This window comes from Macadamia integrifolia, chromosome 2, assembly GCF_013358625.1.
Source record: "Macadamia integrifolia cultivar HAES 741 chromosome 2, SCU_Mint_v3, whole genome shotgun sequence".
NCBI classification, from domain to species: Eukaryota; Viridiplantae; Streptophyta; class Magnoliopsida; order Proteales; family Proteaceae; genus Macadamia; species Macadamia integrifolia.
The window spans coordinates 14204-37413 of NC_056558.1; the positions used below are offsets into that span (position 1 = coordinate 14204).

At 37.6% G+C, this 23210-nt stretch overlaps 1 protein-coding gene across 1 annotated transcript; it reads right to left on the reverse strand.

Annotated features, from left to right (window-relative positions):
• Positions 1-6704: 6704 nt before the first annotated feature.
• Positions 6705-22892, reverse strand: LOC122093008 (50S ribosomal protein L17-like). The gene is made up of 7 exons (XM_042663285.1): positions 22730-22892; positions 22191-22286; positions 22060-22114; positions 21917-21967; positions 8210-8301; positions 8032-8109; positions 6705-7172 (listed from the first exon to the last, which is right to left on the reverse strand). Exons 2-7 carry the CDS (start codon positions 22244-22246, stop codon positions 7019-7021), a joined length of 486 nt encoding a protein of 161 aa, XP_042519219.1. The 5' UTR covers positions 22247-22286; positions 22730-22892; the 3' UTR covers positions 6705-7018.
• Between the last annotated feature and the right edge of the window lie 318 nt (positions 22893-23210).

Sequence of the window (23210 nt, forward strand, 5' to 3'; positions counted from 1 at the left end):
ACTCCACTGGGTTAAAACATGTTTTTTCCGCAAGTATTCTAGGCTAAAACATATTAGTAGGGTTTCTTAGGTCTACTTGTGCAAAAAAAGTGTCACAAATGCCTTTTTTTTTTTTTTTTTTCTCAAATGGATAGAGAATTATTTGTGGTTTTTTTTAATGATCAAAATTATATCATGTTGAAGAGAACCATCTTTGATGTAGTATAGCTACTCTACAATTTTTTCATTAAAATAAATATCATAATATCACTTAACCCTTTTTTGTTGAAAATTGTATCACTTACCCTTTGTATAAATAGTGCCACTTACCAACTACACAGATTAATGCGTGTCAGCATCTTCAATCTAAGTGGTTGTTAAGAAGCTTATTAATTATTATAATAAGAAAATTAATTTACACGTTTAGACTTTTTTTTGGATAGAAATTTCCACGTTTAGATTGATACTACATAAGATGACTCTTTGCCATGTATATGTTATAGGTAAACCCAACATATTATTATGGCACTACTACATATGTGATATGACCACAACCCACCAGCACTAATGTGAAGATTCCGACATTTGATCCAATTTTTAACTCATTATCTTATGGGCAAATGAAAATTTTTCTTAAGTTAATCAATTATTGGTTATGGGGAATGAGTTCTTTGCATTGGTGAATGTCATATCTAACTATCAACACCATATGAAGATTTGCTAACCATAAGGAACCTTTAGAAAAGAATGAACATTTTCAAACAATTTCCGTAGCACTCTCAAGTAAACATCTTTTCATGTTTTAATTAATGGCATTTTTTTTTGCTTTGAAAGAGAAATTGGACTCTTTTAATGGGACCCTTTTTTGATAAAACTTGGTCCCTCAATGAGAGCTTATTAATAATTTACATTACAAAAAGTGGGCTCAATCGAATTAGTGGAATCAAAACTCCACCTAAATGGTGGTGTCCAATTTCTACATGAACAGAAGAGTTTGTTAAGGTTTAAAGAATATGTCTAATTTGACTACTTAACTAAAATTCTACTTGAAAACTAAAATTCTACTTGAAATTATTACTAATTAGCCTCAATTCATGGAAGTGGTTGATTCCTGTAAATCATCAATAATAAGCTAATTCGATCCTCAACTGTAAAAAATTGGCAAAGTTGAGCCAAGAATTCTCTCTTGCACATCAGTGTGGTTGCATTGTATAAAATTTTTATCCTTTGCTTCCTTTCATTTGCAATTAGACGGAGCCTCAGAAAACAACGGTAGTTGAAGTTCTTAATTTTGCCAACCGTTTAAATGAAAAATCACAATGAAACAAGACCTTACCAAATTAAAAATTATTATTAAGTTGAGATTTATTCACATGGAAATACCTACTACAAAGTAGGTGAGAAATTATGTGTCACAAAGCTTAGATATCTTCAGCTGGATGATACTAGATTTTAGGCGCTTAATCCTTTATTAATCTTTCGGGCTTTTTCTTCATTCCTTGTGGATATCCTTATTCGATTACATGATGGTATATTAATATAAACTTAGTAGTCATAAAGAGTTACACTTTATTGCAATTATGATGAAGTACTTGCTATTTCTTTGTCCATTTGAAAAGTAGTGATTATAAGGTATTATGTTCAAATGATATATTTTAAACTTTTTTTTAGTGGATGATGATATGATTAATTAACCTAACTAACTTAGTTTTAACTTTTAAGAAGGAGAAAACAAAAGAAAAAAAAAAGAAAAATCCCAACTTACCCTTTCTTATTTTATAAGGGATAATGATATATTCAATTGACCAAATAAATTGGTTTAATCTTTTAATTTTGAAGAAAAGGAAATTCCAAAAAAAATTAAAAATTAAAAATCTGTACAACTCTTTCTTATTTTGTAAGTATTAAACAATTTAATGGTCCTATGAAAACCTCATTCTTACCTAATCCAGAACATCAAATCATTACAGCAATTAAAATAATTTTATTTTAATTATTAAAATAATTTTATTTTAATTATTAAAATAAATGTTGATTAATTAATGTTTGATTCCCTACCCAATGTAGGGGTGGGGAGACAGGAAAGAGATTATGTAGACCTTTAAAAACATCTTGTATTATCACTAGTTAAATGCTAAAATGAAGTATTTTTATAGAATAAAAAACAGATTTACAACAGATCATTAGTGTTATCCCATCATCCCAATTGTATATCTTTTGTTCATGATGTGTCTTAGTAAGAATTTTTTATTAATTATAAGAAGGTAATCCATAATCGATTGCTTAGAGAAATGAACAGAGAAGTTTTTTTTTTCTTGGGTTTTCCTCCTGTTTGATTTGATGGTGAGGAAGATTAATAGTTAATTAACCATAATTGAATTTTCTTAGTAACCCATTATCGATTGCTTAGAGAAATTATGAACAGTTTTTTTTTTTTTTTTTTTTAATTAGAGGTGAAGATGATCATTAATGTATAATTGACCATAATTGAATTTTCTTGGTAAGCCATTAAAGATTGCTTAGAGAAGTGAACAGAAAGCTTAAAGTTAGGTTCTGTACCTCTGTTACGTTTTAATCACGATGATTTGGGATCATTTGGAACCTTCCAACGACTGTAAAGGAAGGTCTCCAGAGTCCTGGCCGGCAAAGATATAAAGGGTGACATACGTGGCAAAATGGAACACTTGACAGCTTTTAGATAGAGAGAGGTGGTGGGACTTCCTTGTAGGATGGAAGCCTTGCACCTATCGCTACGCTACGTCTCTGATACTGATCCATGCATGAGCCCTATATATATCTTTATCAATATCTATATTGTATACCTTATCTATTATTTTTCAATCAATTATTATTTAAGTAAAGTAAGAAATATATATTATAATATACGAAAGCCTTGCACCTATCGCTACGTCTCTTGATACGTATTCATGCATGCATGATCCTATTTATCTATCTAACAATATATATATATATATATATATACAGTTGTGCATCTGTTATTTTCAAGCAAGTACTACCATCCTCTCACATGCTTTATTTTTTATTATTTTTTTCTCCTATTTTGACTATATGATTGATTTCACATGAATGATATCATTCTTAACGCTCCAATTGGTGTGGCATGTGTCCTCCCACATTGTGGTCATGGAAACCCTTTCCTCATTATAATCAGGGTTATAAAGAGAGGAATCTGGATCTAGATCTGTCCTAGTCAATTCTAATGCTGGTGTGTTGGAATCAGCTAAAAATCAATTGAAGTTGATCAGATTTTACCTTAACCCTAGAAATATAGCATGGAATAGCTGCCATCAGATTGGTCCAAATTGGGATCAGCATTGGCTAAGTGAAATACAGCCTTTCTTATATATCAGTTGGAATCGGTCAAAATCGAGCAAATTCTACCTTAACCCTAGAAATATACTATGGATGGATCGCTTCAGATTAGCCAGAATTGGGATCCACTTTAATCAATCCGATCCCAATTTTCAGAAAACAACCTCTTCATGAAATGAAGTTGAAAACCATATGCATTATGACCCTTTTCTAACCTCGCCGTGATGCACTGGGCACACCCTTTATACAGCCTTTCCAACATATATAAGGCAATAGGAAAATGACACAAAGCTCAACGAAGCGTAGAGACTTGACAATGTTGAAAGATACGTAATTGTATTCTTTTTTCATTTTTTTTTTTTTTTTTTTTTTTTGGTAGAAAGATTCGTAATTGTATTCAAAGCAAAGCAATAGCCTAGCCAGGCCTTCCATTGTCGGTGTGGGATTCCCATGCTCCCACTATAGTTTATTTCCGTTTATCAATATTTATATATTATGATTTTGATTCAAATGCTTCAGTCTCCATAGAAACATGTCTAGTACTCCAATAAAAGTTGGAAGCTGGTGAGACAAGTCAAGGAAGTTGGTAATGATGACTGAAGCATATATAATAAATGTATTAAAAATAAGAGAGTCAATGATAATCTATTTGTTTAATTAATAATTTTGCAGTCATAAGATGATAGAATTAACTAAAATAATTGTTTTTTTTTAACTAAATAAAGAAAGAGATAAGTGTCAATTATTGTGTGAGAAATCAGAAGAGGAATGCCCTGGTTTATTTACATAATAATAATAATAATAATAATAATACTCTTTGACTTTTTCCTTTTCTATTTTTAGACCAGACATGGGATCCTGAGCATTGAAACCATGCTTAAATTTAATAGCATTTTCTCAAACATGTGATTGGAATAAGATTTACCGAAAAAATAGATTACACTAATATGAGGGTGGGCCTCGGTGCAATGGTAAAATTGCTTCATTGTGAGCTGATAGTAATGGGTCTGAATCAAGAAAAAGTCTCTTTGTGAAGTGGGGGAAGGGGCAGGTTAAGACTACATACATTTTTCCTCTCCCAAACCCTGCAGTGGTGGTAGCCTCATGCAATGGGTATGCCATTTTTATGTGATTAAACTAAAATGTCAAAGAAGCGATGATCATAAGAAGATAGAACCTAACAATAATATAGGAACCGAGTTTTCTTGAGGCCATGGTGAACTGATGCCATGGTGAACAAGCATCAGTTCACCATGGCCCATTAGAAGAGTACATTAAGGAGGAGATTAGGGGTGGAGATAGGGAGGTCACATCCTGACTGTGTTTTAACTTTGTCCATAATATTTTTTTCGGAGAGAGTTCCTTGAAAGGCAGCATAATCCACGTGCCAACATAGGGACCAATGGGAACACACGTAGAAGCATCAACAAGGGCAAGATTTCTGACTTTCATCAGGGGTGGGGTGCTCATTTTGCCCCCTCTATGTCTAGGCAACGGCCAACCTACTACCTTTCAGGCTTCCTTTTCCCGAAATAATTTATGAGGAAAAGATGCCCGTGACACCGGAGTGTGGACTCCAACGTGGCCCTCTTACATAATGAGATGTGGAGCCCATAATGCTACCATGTGGACCCCATATAAATGATACCATTCTGGTTTACAATTGGGGAGGTGTGCAGATTCCTCCCCACATTGGCGTAATGGTCTATCCTATCCCATAATTTATTGTACATTATTGTATTTAACGTATAAAAAAATCCCTTTTTATAATATAAAACTGGGACAAAGAACACTACCAAGCTAAAGACAGTGAATGACTGATGAAGTTCAGACTCAAATTCTCATCCGACTGCATTAAAAAGAGGAGACGATAGCAATAGCTTCTTTCTTTGACTGGTTGTAGATCTTCAACTGGATAGATCTATCGCAAGTGAAACCACATCGTTGCTATTGTCTCTCAATCTCAACCTATGCTACAGCTCTTAATGTCTCTCTTCTCTCCATGAAATGACATATCTACCCCCTATTGCAGGAGGAGAAACGACAAAACAATTTTGTAAATAAGGGATAAAGAGGTCATTTAATATGAGGAGGAGAGAGATTGAAAGAGAGGATCCTAGAGAACCCTATGAAGTTGGAGAATTTTTTCCATTTTAGAATTTGAGAGTATATACAGAAATGCATCAGGTGTAGATATCGGATGTCTTGTTAAATAATCAGGTCGGATAAGAATCTATAAATTTGCTCCCTCAGTTAAAAACAAGGAATATCTCCCCTTCTCAAAGTATTGTAGGTAGGCATGTTTGGAATAATAGTTTCCGGATTAGCTTGTCTTTTGGTCTAGGACTTTGTAATTTATTCTCTCTTTAGGCTCCTCTCTCTTCAGGAAAGGTACCATTTAAAAGGAAATTTTCAAAAATAAAATCTTGACGAAGGGTTTTCTAAACCACCAGTGTAGCTTACATCCCTGGTGTTGAGTCATTTATTTATTTATTTCAAAAATAAGTAAAAAAAAAAAAATCGAATGAGAGGGTATAGGTAATCCGTTATCCCAGTGGTTCAGAGACAATTTTCTCTAAAACTCTTTCTATCGTATTGATTTGAACAGATAATTCACTATTTGGATCAGGAAACAAGTGTAGCATTAATATATTTAAATAAGAGACACTACCCATGCAGCAATGGACACTATGAAGAGAAGAACGCTCGATTTTGGCTGCAAGGGAAACACAAATATTTACTTTCACTTCTACTTCCCTACTTCCCTTGCAACCATTAAAACATATATTGGTGTTGTTGCTATTAGTAAAGCTGATAGTTACGAGGCAGTGCTGCAACCTACTCGAAGAACAGCTAGTAAAGCAGCTAGTTAGGCTAACCTAAAAGAAAGCCAGTAAGACAGATCAAGCTTTTTACTCGACTGCTAAGTTTTTATCCCTATTGAATGAATAAGGTTGGAGAAGGAAAAAAATGGAACCCACTCAACTGATGAGGTGAGGTTGAGCTAAAGAAAAGGGAAAGCTATGTGGTCTATTCACTATTGGGAAGTAGACATTAAGGTACCTACTCCCTGAAATGCGAACAGATATACACTGTTTAGCAGTTAAGGGAGGGAAAGGGGGGGGGGGGGGGGGGGTTGGGGAAGGGGTGTTAGAGAACTATCATTGTTTGAATAGTATCACTGTCCCATGTGCTGAAGAAGAAAGGGTCCCCCTCACCTTCAATGTTGAGTGGAAAAATGGGAAAAATTATAAGTATAGTACTAGTTGTCTTATATGGGAAAAAATGGGAAAAATTATCATTCGAAAATGGGAGCAGTTCCTAACTGCCTTGTTCTGTCTGCTTGAATTGTTGAAATTGAAAAATGGAAATTGGAAATTGAAAATGACCAGTTGTCTTAAATCCAACTTATCCTAATGAAATTTGACATGTAGCCATATTTTGAATGATAATTCGACAACAATATCTTTGGAAACCCTGTGGGTTGCTATGGCTGACCAAACTTTAATTTCCAACAAAAGCATTAAAATGTGCATTTCCCTCGGAAAAATTAATTCAACTTCACTTTCCCCATTTTATGCGCAACCAAATGTACCCTCACTGATTAAAAAAATATAGGAAAGAACACTTGTTGGTTCTAACCCCCTCCCCCCAAAATCCCAAAAAGGAGAGTAAAAACCTTGTAGGATTCAGACGGAGATCTACTTTAAATTTCAGGTTCAGAAGTGTTCTTATCCTCTTTCGGTGGTGCAAACTGCTGGCTAAGGCGAGACCTTGTCCAAGGATCCAAGGGCACTCTTGCCGGTGGTTGAGGAGTTCCTGGCTTAGCCTGCCGAAGTTCATTCTCTCTGTCAACGAACCTGCAGCAAACCAAAAAGGATAGGTTCATGACAAATGTCATTATGTCTTGTTGGTAAATCGATGAGAAGTAAAGTAAGATAATTTAAGAAGAAAGGCTACTGGTGGAATGATATCAGGGGCATGGTGCTATCAAGGTCCGATTATGTTCACAGGCAATTAATTCCTTGCCCCAATGTATTTGATGTAAATGCCTAGTGATCAAATCTAACCAATGTAGCAGTCAATGGTACCTGCCTGCATTCTTATTACATCACCACCAAAAGAAGAAAAGGCCAACAGCGTAATAGATAACTACATTTTAGATAATCTCGAAATCACCTGCCCACATTCTTATAACATCACTGCTTAAGAAGAAAAGACTAATAGCATAACAGAAAATAGCTATAGTTTAGATAGTAGTTGAAAAGTGAAGTGAATTTTCTGCATTGGCCTTCTCTTATAAGATCTGAGTAATTTGGTTGAAGAGTAAAGTAAAATTAAATTAAATTAAATTATTGAGTAATGATTAGAAAATTTTTCCTTTTGCTTTTGTTTTATTTTTAACATCCATAAAGAACAATCTTAATCCATCTGTGAAAATATAGGAACATATCCTCCTCTAAACTCTCAAGGATGGCCTCGTCCTTGACAGAAAAAAAATCTCTCACAAGTCAACAGTAATGTCTTAAGAACATAATATTGCAACTTTTACCAAGGGGGGAAAAAAAAGAACATAACATTGAAACCATTTTACAAGACTAGAAAATTATCGTGGTTCAAAAGAAAATGGAGGGGGTGGGGAAGTTGTCAATAATGGAAACACTAAGGAACTTGAGGGGGTCGGGAAGTTGTCAATAATGGTAACAGTAAGGAACTTACTCAATATAGGCCATAGGTGCAGCATCGCCAACTCGTATGCGAGTTCGAAGTAATCTTGTATATCCACCTGCTCTATCTCTGTTAACACAGAAATGTGCACCTAAGCCTTACACTGATGACATAAAAGCCGGAAAAAGGAGGAGCAGAAAGAAAGTCAAGGTGGAAAAAAAAAATTTACTTGTAGCGATAGGCTAGCTCCGTAAATAGTTTGTGAATGATATCGTCACCTCGTACAAAAGCAGCAGCCCGCCTTGCTGCAGCCAAAGAACCCTGCAATCAATCAAAGAAGTGTTAAAAGACCCAGAAACAAGAAGAAGACACCCCAAAACTTACTAAGGGATCTGGAGTTCCAATGGGTATGCCAAATCCCACCAATGGATTCATTAATGCTATGTTTGTTAGGCAATATATTGGAAGGAAAGAAAAAAATATCATAAGGGGAGAGAGAGTGAGAGGATAGTAGTCAAAAGTTAAATTTTCTTATAGGTGTTTGGTTGGCATAGAACAGAAAATAAAAAATTTCCTGCAAGAAAAGTAGACAAATCTAAAGGCTTTGTTGAGAAATTTAAGAGTGGGAAGAGAGTCATGATATCTCAAAACAGTTTCAGAAACCAATGAAAGAATAAACTTCTCTTGTTTGTTAAAAGCCCAAGACAATTTCACAAACTTTTTCTTTCCAAACATACACCAAATAAGTTTTCACTTTTCTTACAAACCCACTGGATCTTCTAGCTTCTCTTGCCAAACAAACATAGCATAAGTTTAAAAACTTATGAGTGCGATAAGAACCAACAAAGGAATGGTTCAAAGAAGGGTCACAGCAGCAAACAAAGTTCCATGTGGTTACACTTCGGTAGTTTGTTTTGTCAGGAGGCATGCCAGCACTACAAACAGGTAGGAGACTAAGAACAATACAATTTCCCTTCCCACCCCTCCCACGTTCATTTGCACCTTAAATGTTTTCCATTTTTTATTTACACAGTTCTGGCCTTTCAGAGTTTGCAAGCCCCCATTTGCAGTGCCTAGCATTTCTCTTCTAAATTAAAATGCCATTTACGCTGAAAATTTTTCTTTACATGCAGCATATCTCTTTTTTCCCCTGATGCAGCCAGCCAAACTTTATATCTCAAATATATCATTCGTACAATACAGACCAAAAAGATGGTGATAAGGAGGGAAAGCAGAGAAAAAACATTGGGGAAGAATGGGTAGTTGATGGGGCAAGAGCAACAAAACAGCCCAAAAAGGAAGAGAGAGTGGCAGCCGATGGGGAGAGAGGAGAGAAGAAGGAGAAGAAAAATGAAGGAAGAGAGGTAGATATCTGATACAATTCAAAGAACAAGAATGCCAGCAGCAAACCAAGACATCAAAATGGACCAAGAATGGACTATATGTTTAATTTTGAATGCCCTATGGGTTATATAGGCATGGGCTTCATATTTTTGGGTTTAGTATTGTAATGGCCCAACTCTATAAACCTAAATATTAGGAATTTAAGTCCTATACGGGATTAAGTAGTTAGTTTCTATTTTGTTAAGGTTCTGGAATAGTTTATATTCTAAAGAAAACTTAAATTGTAAGAGATTCTCCCCAACATACATAGGAGTTTCTTATTTTGCTTATTACCATGAAGTTACAAATAAAGAATAGGGGATCATACCCACTACCTAATGCGGAACCAACTCCACAGGAGAATGCAATTCCTTCAATGAATAGAGTAGCAATTTACTAACCAGCACTTACAAAAAACAATAAAATAGAAACTGCTATTACAACAGAATAGAGAAGAAAAGATAAGAAAAAGGAGAGGTAGGGAAGGGGGATAGGGCAATCTCTCTCAGACTTAGGTCTCTCATCCACGGCTTCTCACTGCCACTGCATCTCACAGCCATTGCCTCTAAATAGCTTCCAAGCCAAAGCTCTCTTTTTTCTTAACTCCACAGTGTGGGATTCTCTAGGAGTTCATTACAATATATAGGCATGAATTACTTGCCTCCCAAGAAAGTAATTAAATAGAGACAAACTGAAAAAAGGAAACTCTCTCTTGTCCTTGGACAAGTTGGGTTTACTTGTTGAAAGATAGTTCCGGATTTCTTGATGTTTTTAAGGCTTTTAATCATGAAATAAAAACTCAGGTTGATACTTCTATTAAAATTTTCAGATCTAATAATGCCTTGGAATATACTAAGTGGGATGACTTTTGCTTGACTATTGGGATGATTCATCAGACTAGTTTTTCGTATACCCCACAACAAAATGAGGTAGCCAAAAGTGAAAAAAACACTTATAGACAGTTGCTAGATCCCTTATGATTCCTATGAATGTTCCTGGTCTTTTTTTGGTGTGATATTGTTTTTACTACCTGTTTTTTAATTAACAGTATATCCTCTTCTATGTTAAATAACCAATCTCCTGTTTCAATTTTTCTCCTAATACTGTCTTGTTTCCTATTACGCCACAGCATAGTTTTTAAGGCGCTGGTAAGGCGACGCCTTAGCAGCACCTTGGCACTGATGCGGTCTAGAGATGATAAGGCAGTTCTCCGCCTTATGTGAAGTGGCGCCTTATGGGGTTTTTTTTTTTTTTTAACACATTTTAAAATTACTTGAAGATTCCAAATATAGATTTTTTATTGGTAGGTGTATGGTTTTGTTAACACTTGAGATGTATGAGATCAACTTTACTCCACCAAAAATAACCAAAACAAACAAAACAAAAACACGATTCACAAACAAGGTTTGGATTTTGTCAAGGGTTTTAAGAAAGTGCTTTGAGAAGGAATCAAGGAACAAGGAAGAACCACTGATCCAAGCGACCATTTTGCTCCGGCAACGATGAGCTTCATTCTTCTTTGACAGTAGTAGAAATATAGTGGATGACCTTAGGGCTTAGGCACTCATTTTGGCATCATAGAGGTAAGTATAATAAATACTTGTATTTTTATGTCTCCTTTTCTTTATATTTATAATTTTGTTTCATAATTATGTATTTATATTATATGTTAATATGATTGATGATTGATGAACTTAGTTTATTCACGTTATTGATTTTTTTTCTTAATGAATATCTTACATTGGTATGAATATGAACCTTTACTATTTATTTAACATATGAGTAATAGGATTCAACTAGGATTTGAGCCAAATAGATTGGTTTTATAAAAAAAATTACACATGAATGCTTTAGTCAATAAGGCGACGCTTTATGCCCAACTTATCGCTAAGGCGCTCCGAAAGACCCTCAAACGCCTCCGTCGCCTTACCGCCTTAAAAACTATGGCCACGAGTGTTTGTTTTGTTCATCTTTTACAACCACACCTTGATAAATTATTTACTCGTGCAGTTAAATGTATTTTTCTTGGTTACTCTATGACTCAGAAATGGTACAAGTGCTTTGATCCTATTACACGGTGACAATTTATCAGTGTTGATATTACCTTTTTTGAGAATACACCTTATTACTCTCTTCTCATTCCTTCTTGTCCCTATCCCTCTTTATGACACTTTTGTTAGTCCTTTACCTCCTCCATTATAGGTGTATCAATGGCGCAAGAAGGCCATCCCATCCACTTCAGCTCCGATTCCTACTCAGCCCACCATGCAATCTGATCCAAGTCCTGAGGCTCCTACTGACTTACCGATTGCTTTTCGGAAAGGTACTAGGTCTTGCACTCACAAATCCATGATTGTCTATCCTATCGTTAATTATGTGTCTATATCTCATCTTCCTTCTCCATTCCATAATGTCGTTTTTTCCCTGTCTATCAACTCCATTCCAAAGACTCATCATGAAGCTTTATCTCACCCTGGGTGAAAAGTGGCTATGGGCACAGAAATGGATGCCTTGTTATCTTGACAGACATGGACTCTAATGGATTTGCTTCCATGTAAGGATCTTGTGCATTGCCGCTAGGCGTGCACCATCAAATACAATCCTGATGGCTTTATTGAACGTCTTAAGGCCTTATTGGTAGGTAAGGGGTATACTCAAACATATGGTGTTTTCTACTTTGAAACCTTTTCCCCTGTTGCTCGCCTTAATTATGTTCGTGTACTAATATCCTTGGTTGTGAATTTAGACTGGCCCTTATATTAAACGGACGTAAAAGAATGCTTTCCTATATAGTAATCTACAGGAGGTGCAAAAAAATGCTTTCCTATATGGTAATTGTTGAGTTTAGCGCCTAATGCTAAACTCTAAAACCGATAGGGATATTTTGGGTCCCATTGGCTCCCATATTTCTGTGATTTGGCTTTTCTTGTAATAGGGCAATAGGGGTACTATTGTCTTTTGCTTTTAGCATTATTTTAATATAAGTAAAAGACTAAAACCTGCGATCAGCCTATTCTGCTAAGATCCCAGGTCCCTTCTCATCTTTTGGGAGTCTCCTTCGGTTGTACCTCTCTCTTCTCTTCTTCTTTTCTCTCTTTCTTTTTCTTTGGGTTTGATTACAAAGTATTTGGGATTGTAACATGGTATCAGAGCCTCTATAATCAAATCAAGCTTTTCAAAATCCTCCCTGCTGATCTCGGTTTTGCACTGAAATCTTGTGGTGTGTAGCCACCTATTGCTACATCTACTATGGATTAAATCACATGGAGTGATTTATTTGGTGTATGGATCGTGCTCTATTGGTACTATGCTAAAGACTTGAAGAACTTGAACTGCAACCATCTTCTTCTTTCCTTTATCGAATTTGGGTCTCTTGGGTAAAAGGCAGATATCCAGTCGTTATGGTTCAAATTGGTTTGCTATTTTTCGTGGTATTTTTGGGTGAAAGCCAAATATCGACGACTCTATTTATGGGTGAAAGCCAGATATCGGCGACTCTATTTGTCCACTTTATTTTTTGTTCTCATGGTTGAGACCAAGTCTACTACCTCTGTGACTACTGCGTCTGCCTCGGACAATGTCAATGTCCAAATTACTTCTATTAAGCTCAAAGAAAGCTCGAATTACCTACTTTGGGTTCAATCTGTGAAGGTTTACCTTATGGCCAAGGATAAACTTAAGTATACTACTTCTTATTCTCCTTCATCATCTGATAATGGTTATGATGAATGGATGAAGGAAAATGCTTTGATTTTAATCTGGTTGTGAAATAGTATGGAACCAGATATCGCTGCCAATGTCATGTTTCACTCTACTGCAAAGGGAGTATGGGAAGATTTGAAGAAAACTTACTCTGAAGAAAAGAACATGACTATTATCTATGATATTTATGAGAAGTTGTTCCAGTTTCGCTAATCTGACAGATCTCTTTCAAAGTATTATAGTACTTTCAGGAGAATGGTTGAAGAACTTAATGTTTTCCAGCCCTTGACCACAAACATCGACAAATTGAAAGCTCAGCGGAATGAGTTTTTCGTTCTCAAATTTTTGGCTGGTTTGAATAATGATTTGAAGGCAGTGAAGGGCCATTTACTTACACGCAATACTGTTCCTACTCTGAATGACACTTATTCGCTACTGCAGCGTATCACTTCATCAACTAAATCTGATCAGTCTTCCAAAGACAATTCTACCTTCCTTGCCAACCGTGGACGTGGACGTGGTCGCGGTCGTGGGGGAGGTCGTGGATCGGCTGGTCGAGGTTCTAGTGGACAGCCTTCTGATCATGCAGCCCGCCAATGCACTTATTGCAGGAAGCCCAACAATACTATAGAGACTTGCTAAGCAAAGCATGGCAAGCCAGAGTGGGCAACCCAGTTAGCCAATCATGCAATGTCAGATGATGGTACTGACACAGTGTCTTCCGTTGATGCTAAACTGAGACCTTCTTCAGGAGATTCATATAACAGTCTGCACGATGACATCAATCAGTTGCTCTGGCGCTTGCACACTCTCGAGGCATCCTCTTATACATCCAATGGTGGGTTTACATCCGCTGCCACCTTAGCTCATGCAGGTACCTCAACCCTTCTTACCACTACCTCTACCCCCTGGATCATTGATTCAGGTGCTTCTGCCCATATAACCGGTAGGTCATCACTTTATAAAACTTTTTCTTCTAGTATCAATTCTACATTTGTTATTCTTGCCAACGGTGCTTTTACACCGGTTCTCGGTCATAGTACTATATCACCTACATCCTCACTGAATTTATCTTTTGTGTTACATGTTCCACAATTCCCATTAAGTCTTATTTCTGTGAGCCAGTAGAGTGAGTGCACGTCTATCTCCTGCGTAAGGAGTTTAGTCCCACATCGCTCGTGGATCCCGTCCACGGTCTATACTTAAGTCCCTGGGTGCCTTCTCCTGATAAGCCAATTTTGAGGGAGAAAGAAAAGGGCTAAACCTAGATCTGGTATCAGAGCCGGGCGGACCGGGGGAGAATGAGTGCGCGTCTATCTCCTGCGTAAGGAGTTTAGTCCCACATCGCTTGTGGATCCTGTCCACGGTCTATACTTAAGTCCCTGGGCGCCTTCTTCTGATAATCCGGTTTTGAGGGAGAAAGAAAAGGGCTAAACCCAGATCACTAGCTCATTAAATTGCTCAGTAACCTTCTTTCCCTCTTACTGTGTTTTTCAGGATCTTCACACAAGGAAGATGATTGGTGGAGGGCGTGAAAAAGATGGTTTATATTATCTCAACTGTGGTTCTCATACTTCTTCTGCTGCTACTACTGCTGTTGGGGATGTGATTCCTTTCCAATGGCACTGTCGTGTAGGACATTTATCTTTAGCTAGGTTAAAACTTTTATTTCCTAGTTTTAAGTCTGTGATTAGGTTAAAATCTGAGGCATGTGAGTTGGGAAAACATCACCGTGTGTCCTTCCCATCTCGCTCTGTCTCGTAGTCTGTCTCCATTCTGATGCATGGGGTCCTTGCAGAGTTAGTAATAGATTTGATTTTTGTTATTTTGTGACTTTTGTAAATGATCATTCTCGTCTTACATGGCTTAATATGTTAAAGGACATATCTCAATTTTTATCTGTGTTTCAACTTTCAACAATTCTATAATGAAATAAAAACTCAATTTGGCATTTTGATTAAGATTTTTCATTCTGATAATGCTTTAGAATATGCTCAAACTGATATTTTTTATTTTTGTGCCAACCGTGGGATGATACATCAAACCAATTGCGCCTATACCCCACAGCAAAATGGGATAGCAGAGCGTAAGAACCGGCATCTACTCGAGGTTGCCCATGCTATTATGATTCATATGCATGTTCCTAAGCATTTTTGGTGTGATGGGGTTTTAATTGCATGTCATTTACTTAATCGCATGCCATCTTCAGTGCTTTCAGATTGGTCCCCTTTTTCTATTAGGTTCCCTACTTTGTCAAGTTTTCTTGTTCCTCCCCGAGTCTTTGGCTGTGTGTTTTGTCCATAATTTGCATGTACAAGTACTTAAACTGTCTCTTAGGTCTACTAAGTGCATTTTTTTGGGTTATTCACGTACTCAGAAAGGGTAAAAGTGCTATGACCCCATTACTCACAGGAACTTTGTTAGTGCTGATGTGACCTTTTTTGAAGGCACATCATTATTTTCTCCTCAGGTGTCCCAGTCTGGCATGGAGTGGACTTCTCCATCTCCTCCACCCATTCCATCTCACATACCCTTCCCTGATGTGCCCAGTGCCAGTGACTCACCTCCTCTACAGGTTTATCAACGTAGGAAGAAGGTTGGACAGCCGAGTGGAGAAACCAATACTCCAGATGATTCACTTCCTCCACTACCGCCTTTCTCTGGTGAAGCTCCTCCTCCTTCTCCGCCTGATGATTTACCAATTGCTAAAAGGAAAGGTATACATTCTTGCACTCAAAAATCAATGGTTGTGTATCCTATTAATAACTTTGTTTCCTTGTCTCATCTTCCCTCTCCCATCCATGGTCTTGCCTTGTCACTTTCTACTAACCCTATTCCCCGCACCCATAATGATGCCTTAAGTATTCCTGGAAGGAAAGCTACCATGGATGTAGAAATAGATGCTCTCTTAAGTTGTGGTACCTGGAGTCTGGTAGATTTACCTCCTGGTAAGGATTTGGTGAAGTGTCGCTGGGAGGATACAGTTAAGTATCACTCTGATGGCTCTGTTGAGCGGTTGAAAGCCCGTCCGATTGCCAAGGGGTATACTCAGACATATGGAGTTGATTATTTTGAGACCTTCTCCCCGGTTGCTAGGTTGAACTCTGTTCGTCTACTTATTTCTCTTGCTGTCAACTTTGATTGGCCCTTGTTTCAATTGGACATCAAGAATGCCTTCTTGTATGGCAATCTACAGGAAGAGGTGTATATGGAACAACCTCCTGGTTATGTTGCTCAGGGGGAGAATAAAGGTCGTGTGTGTTGCTTACACAAGGCTATCTATGGACTTAAACAGCCCCCTCGGGTATGGTTTAATAAGTTCAGTGCTACCATAGTTACTTGCGGATTTTCTCAGTGTTATTCTGATCATTTTGTCTTTGTTCGTCGCAGAGGTGATAAACTGGTTGTCTTGGTAGTTTATGTTGATATTATTCTTACTGGTAATGATGAGGCAGGAATTTCTAAAGTGCAAGTTTATCTACAGCAACACTTTCAGACCAAGGACTTGGGCCAACTTCACTATTTTCTTGGGATTGAGGTGATCCGATGTGAGAAAAGGATCAGTTTGTCTCAAAGGAAATACGTGTTGGACCTTTTATCTGATACTGACATGCTCGCATCCAAACCTGTTGATATCCCTATGGATCCTCACCAAAAGTTTGGTGTTAATGATGGCGAACCTCTTCAGGATGTGCATCAGTACAGGAGTTTGATTGGTAAGCTGATTTATCTTACCATAACACGTCCTGACATCTCCTATGCTGTTGGAGTCCTCAGTCAGTTCATGCAATCTCCTCTAAAAGCACATTGGGATGTTGTTGTCTGTGTTCTTCATTATCTAAAGGGTGTTCCTGAAAAATGGCTGATCTACCGTCCTAATCGGCATATGGAACTAGTTGGCTATTCTGATGCTGATTAGGCCGGCTCTGCTAATGATCGAAGATCTACTACTGGTTATTCTACATTTGTTGGAGGTAATCTGGTTACATGGCGTAGCAAGAAGCAAACTACCATTGCCCGATCTAGTACATAAGCAGAATGCAGAGCTATGGCTCATACCATTGTTGAGTTAATGTGGCTACGGTCTTTACTCTTGGAGTTGGGATTTCCAGTGACTAAGCCTATACAGATGTATTGTGACAACCAAGCTGTGATGTACATTGCTAGTAATACAGTCTTCCATGAGAGGACCAAGCACATAGAGGTGGACTGCCACTTTGTTTGTGATGCTGTTCTGAAGAAGCTGATCGAGACTCCTTGATGTAGATAAGTCACTTGGGCTTATTTTATTACAAATAAGCCTTGGGTTGTGTTATGTATGCGTTGGGCCTTTGATCCCATGGATTTTCTTTGAAATAGGCCACTTTAATGGGCCTAAAATATGAGTAGAAAGTAAAAAAAGGGGATTTAATTTATTAGTTTAGTTAGTTGCCATTTAATTCAATAAAGGCTCATTAGGCCATTGGTCGGTTATAAAGTCTTATATGGACTATTAGTTAGTTAGTCATACTCCATGTTAGAGTCATAAAGTTAAGTCCTAGTCCTATTTTGAATTCCTAGTTGTAGTAGGAGTGTCTAGTCCTATTGGAAAACTAGCTCCTAGTAGTAGTTTGATTGCTATTCTGCCCTCTATAAATAGAGGAACCTATGTACTTATAATTACAGATTTGAATGAATAAATTATTGAGTGATTACTCTTTAGCTAAAAAAATTATTATTGAGAGGTGAGATGCCTAAACCTTTGAGGGGTGTGATACCCAAAACCTGAGAGATGGGATACCCATTCCTTTATTCTCTTTCACCCTTCTCAACCCTCTATCGATTCTTCTTTTTCTATTTTTATTTTCTATTTATTGTTATTGGAAATTCAGACATGTTAAAGCATACAAAATCATAATCAGTCAGCCAAAGAGTTCTTGTTCTTAAAGCCAATCGACCCTCATTGCTGCCCAAGTTTGAGATCTGATCTGCAGATCCTTTGGAGGACTGGTTCTATACTCTAAGAAGATCAATCGATCCTTTCTTGAAGGTTATCTGAAGAAGACAAGTTGTTGTTCCTGCAGAATTCTTCACATTCTCTCTCCTAGGTCTGAAAATCAAGAAAGCGTTTAACTCCATAACCAGCCGTCAGAAGCCCTTCATATTTGGGGGTTTTTGTACCCTCCCTAGGGACTATCTACACCCAAAAGTACAGCTCAATTGGATTCCCACAGACCTGGCCACACCTTTCTCTTACCAGCTCTATAAAAGGTCTTTCTCTCTCCTATCGGTTGGGTTTTGGGCTGGTTTTGCTCCTATATGGGTATTGTATCCTTGGGGGTTTATTTGATGGTCTTATTTATTTGTTTCCTGCTCCTATTTGTATTGTTTGGGGTTATAAACTGCTGCGGTAGTTTCTTGTAATCTACTCCTACATTACTCCTTTTGTTCCTTCATCAAATCAATTGGCTGATATGTTCACTAAGTCACTGTTTGCTCCTAGTTTTCGTAATTGTTATACCAAGCTGAGCATGGGTGATGTGTATGCTCCAGCTTGATGGGGAGTGTTGAGTTTAGCGCTAGGCACTAAACTCTAAAACTGATAGAGGCCGATAGGGAAATTTTGGGTCACATCGGCTCCCATATTTCTGTGATGTGGTTTTTCTTGTAATTGGGCAATGGAAGTACTATTGTCTTTTACTTTCAGCATTATTTTAATATAAGTAAAGGACTAAAACCTGCGATCAACCTATTCTGGAAAGATCGCAGGTCTCTTCTCATCTTTTGGGAGCCTCCTTCGGTTGTACCTCTCTCTTCTCTTCTTCTTCTTTTCTCTCTCTTTTTCTTTTGATTTGATTACAAGGTATCTGGGATTGTAACAGTAATCAACCTCCCTCGTCGTTGCTCAGGGAGAATTTGACAAAGTTTGCAAGCTACGAAAGGCTATCTACAGATTGAAACAATCACTTCGAGTTTTATTCGACAAGTTCACCACCATTGTTACTCATTGTGGATTTTCACAATGCTTCTCTAACCATTCAGTGTTTATACGGTGTCAGGTATCTAAGATGGTTGTATTCGCCGTCTACGTAGATCAGTAGATGACATTATCTTTGAAAATGATCTGCCTAGGATTGCAGCCGTAAAGTCATACCTCCCAACATTTCTAAATAAAAGACAGGTGCCCTACAATATTTTTTCGGTATTGAAGTCCTACGAAGTAAGAAAGAAATTAGTCTATCAAGAGAAAATATGTGTTAGGCCTCTTATCTAGGACAAATATGCTTGCCTTCAAACCCATTGACACTCCTATGGACCCACACATCAAACTAACACGGTCAGGTTTCATGGGGCTTCAAGTAATAATTTCAAACTTTAGGGGCGTCAGACAATCGGGCCATAGTACAGGGGGTGTCCAAGTAATCAATTCACTACCCTTAAAGGGTAGTTTGGGTATTTAGGAGTTTCCCAACCCATGACGTCATCACTAAACGGTGACTAGCTAACATACAAGGGCTAGTTGTAAGAAATATTAAAATGCAAGGGTGGTTCAAGTAATAGATTCAAACTTTAGGGGTGTCAAGCAATTGGGCCATAGTACAGGGGGTGTCCAAGTAATTTTCAAAGAGCTTTTACAATATATTTGTAAAGTTGTAAAATAGAAGTAAATAGAAAAATAAAACTGGACTCTAAAACTAACAATCAACGGGCTGATGTGGCAGTTTCCTAAACTGACTACAATAATAAGGAAACTTTCTCCAGCTGTAGACTATGTTTGGAAGAGTTCCTAACTAGACTTTTTAAGAAAGAAACCAAATAGAAAATGGAACAACTCCTCTAACGCTGAGACTTGAGAGACATGGAGTGTCCTAAATCAGTTCACTATTATAACAAAGAAATAAAGAAATAAACTCCAATGACTTATACTGAGGAAATTTTCCTGAAAAGCAGGAAACCACCAACCACAAAGTTTACTAACAGCTAATGAGCTCCACTTTTTTTAATACAAACTATCCAATTAAAATGCTAATTTCTTTTACTCTCCTTGGACCTAACATTAGGGCCACCTTCTTTTTACCTATTTGGGTCTCCCATTGATCTCTCCATTGCTTTCTGCCCACCAGTGTTCTCCTATTCTTAATAGGCTTCAGAAGATTCAATTATGAAAGAGAAAAATTCTTTATTTTGTTGGTCGTCTTGAGCTTATTAGATTAGTCATGCAAAATTCTTATATTTACTGGTCTGGAGTTTTGGGTCTTTCAGCTTCTATTACTTCAAAGATTGAGTCCATTATGTCCTCTTTTCTCTGGAAAGGCCAATAGAACTCAAATTTTCCGCATCCCAACAGTTGGGCTAAAATTTGTCTCCCAAAAAAGAAGAGTGGGCTTGGGCTTCATAAAGTCAAGGAATTAACCATTGCTCGCATCATTAAACTTATTTGAAATTTTCTTCTAGAAAGAAGAGCATCTACATTGGCTGGGTATACTCCAGATACCTCAAGGGGTACTTGCCCGATAGCTGTTTCTTGGGCTTGGAGAAAGATTCTTAAATATAGACAACCTATTTGTGATGCCATCTAGACAAGTATTGATGATGACTATGACACTTATCTTTAGTTTGACAATTGGCAACCCAATGGTGTGATCATTTCTAAATAGAATCAGATATGATGTTGCCTCGAAAAGAACGGCTAAGGTATCTTCCATTATCGAGGATGGAACTTGGCCTCATGGCCCTCGTAATTCCCCATAATCTCATTGAGGTTTGAAGCAATATTCCTAGCATCTGGTTGATACCTAGAGGAAGTGGGGAGTATGGGGACTTAGTCAAATGGCTTCCCAAGTCATCCTTGAGGTTCTCTTCATCTGTGAACTTGGTGAGATTAATTGCCCCTTGGTGTAAGGTGGTTTGGTTTAGCTCCAACATTCCTAGACATTGTTTTACTATTTGGATAGCTATGACTAACTCGATTCCTACTCAGGAATTTCTTTTTTTAGAGAAACCTGACAATCCTTAATAGTTGTCTATGTTGGAACTTCCTGGGAAATGTCAAGTACTTATTCTTTTTTTGTCCTTTCTCCAAATTTATCTGAAAAGGTATCCGTAAAGTGTTGGCCCCACCCTAGAGTTGTCCTTCCTTTTCACAGAGAATGGAGATGGATCTTGAAAATTTTGAGTGGCAAAACAGTATGTGACGCGCTTGGTAAGAGTAGTTTATCATGCATGGTGGGAAAGTAACAAGAGACAGTGGTCTTCATCATGTCGCAATATTGAGCAGATTTTGGCTTCCATCACATTTGATGTCAGGAACAGGATGCTTTCCATCTAATCTTTCAGTCCCAAGTACTAACACAGAGAGGAATCATTCTGCTACTTGGTACAAATAATAGTTTCCTCTAGGAATCTCTAGTACCTATTTTCATTCTTCTTACTAGTTGGTTCCTACACAGCTGAAATCAACTGTAGATCAGTAGGTTATAAAGCAACCATTTGGTTGAGATGGATTCTTTTTTCTTAGGATCTTTCAGTAAGGACCAAGTCTCAAATCTCAATCAATTTATATGTATGATTCAAGAAAATAGAGATTTTAACTCCAAAATATATGAATATTAGGAAATCAAGTCATATGATTTCATACCATATCCAAAAAACAAATTTCACAAGTTGTAAGATCTCAAATCATATGATTTTATAATTCATCGAAACTGTTGATTTCACAAATCCATGATTAGGTTTCAAATCATATTGTTTCTTAATTCATCCAAATGCCGATTTCAAAAACCTATGGATTTGAAATGTTGGGTCAAGTAGGAACAAGTATCAAGTCACCCCCAAAGCTAAATCACATTTTATATTCCTGAGTCATACAGACCTCTTTCCCAAGCTGAACCATGTTATCAGCAAGTCCCCGGATTTCCTTGGCCTGAAATGAATAAATATCATCTAATTAACGTTAAAATTCCATGATACAGATCAATGAGCAAGAAAACTAAAAACCTTAGGCAGGGAACCAACCTTTGCAACCGTAGTTTCAATACGCTCGTGCTTCACCAACTGTGACACCATCGTCCTAAACAGAAAAAATTGACGATAGGAACCAAAACCCTAAGCATAAAAATGAAATTTAATGAGATAAATAACCAAACCTGAGCATCGACATACGATGGCCGGTGGGACGGCCAAGCTTCCGAAATTTCGTCATGTCAAAAATAGAGAAGAAATGACCTCAACAAAGATAGTGCCTGCAAATTTGGTGATACAAATTAAAATTTGAAAGCACTACGAAGGGAAAAATTCTTCAGCCAATAGTGATTATTTGATCTTTCTCAGAGAGGGGTTTTAGAAGGGTTTTAGGATTAAGAGTAATTGTTTGGCTGCAAATTTGGTCAGGAGAGATAAATGATACTTAAAAATAAAAAGATTAAAAATTCTAATCCAACGGATCCTGTTCACCTCAAAAGGACAATCTAATGGTGTTGAGTGTAAAATGGCAGTTGCAGGAAGTGGAATAAATGAACGTAGACGGAGAAGGGAGAAGGGAGAAGGGAGAAGGGAGAAGGGGGAAGGGGGAAGGGGGAAGGGCGGAAGAGAGATAGAGAAACCGGGAGAAGGGGAGATCGATTCGATTCACATAGACATTCAGAGAAGGATACGCTGACAATGAAAGAAAGGAAGGGGTACTCACCTTCGTCGATAAAGAGGGGTTCCTCCCAAGAATGTGTTCGCCTGCCGCTGCTGCTTCGAATGCTCACTTCCACCGCCGCTGCGCTGCCCCTGCTTCCAGCTACCGCTTGTTTCAGTTGAAAGGAGGCCGCAGAGAGAGAGCGACAGAATGAGAGAGAGGAAATGAGAAAGGTGTGGGGACAGAGTAGGAGTACGTGGTCTGGTCAGAATCAGGGTTTGAAAAATTGGTGAATCGGACCTGGAATCGCCCGCTTCACATGTCATCACCAATTCCAATTTCCGACTCGTGTAGAATATATCGATTTCTGGATTGAATCGCCAAAACAGAGGAATGTTACCGATTTTCTATGTTTTTTCTTCCCCGACCGACTCAATCAGTGACCGCTTCTATTGGAAGAGAGGGAGGAGAGAGGAAGCCTTCACATTCTTTCAAAAGTGAATCTACAAAACTACCCTTCTATTTTGACTCTTATAAAAATGGG

What these genes read in the sequence shown, in the direction of transcription:
- LOC122093008 (XM_042663285.1), bottom strand. Translation starts at nt 22,246, where the DNA reads ATGACGAAATTTCGGAAGCTTGGCCGTCCCACCGGCCATCGTATGTCG. An exon ending in CATCGTATGTCGATGCTCAG is followed by an intron (nt 22,115 to 22,190) that starts GTTTGGTTATTT and finishes TTTTCTGTTTAG; the next exon opens with GACGATGGTGTCACAGTTGG. An exon ending in TGGTTCAGCTTGGGAAAGAG is followed by an intron (nt 8,302 to 21,916) that starts GTCTGTATGACT and finishes GATTGATTGCAG; the next exon opens with GGTTCTTTGGCTGCAGCAAG.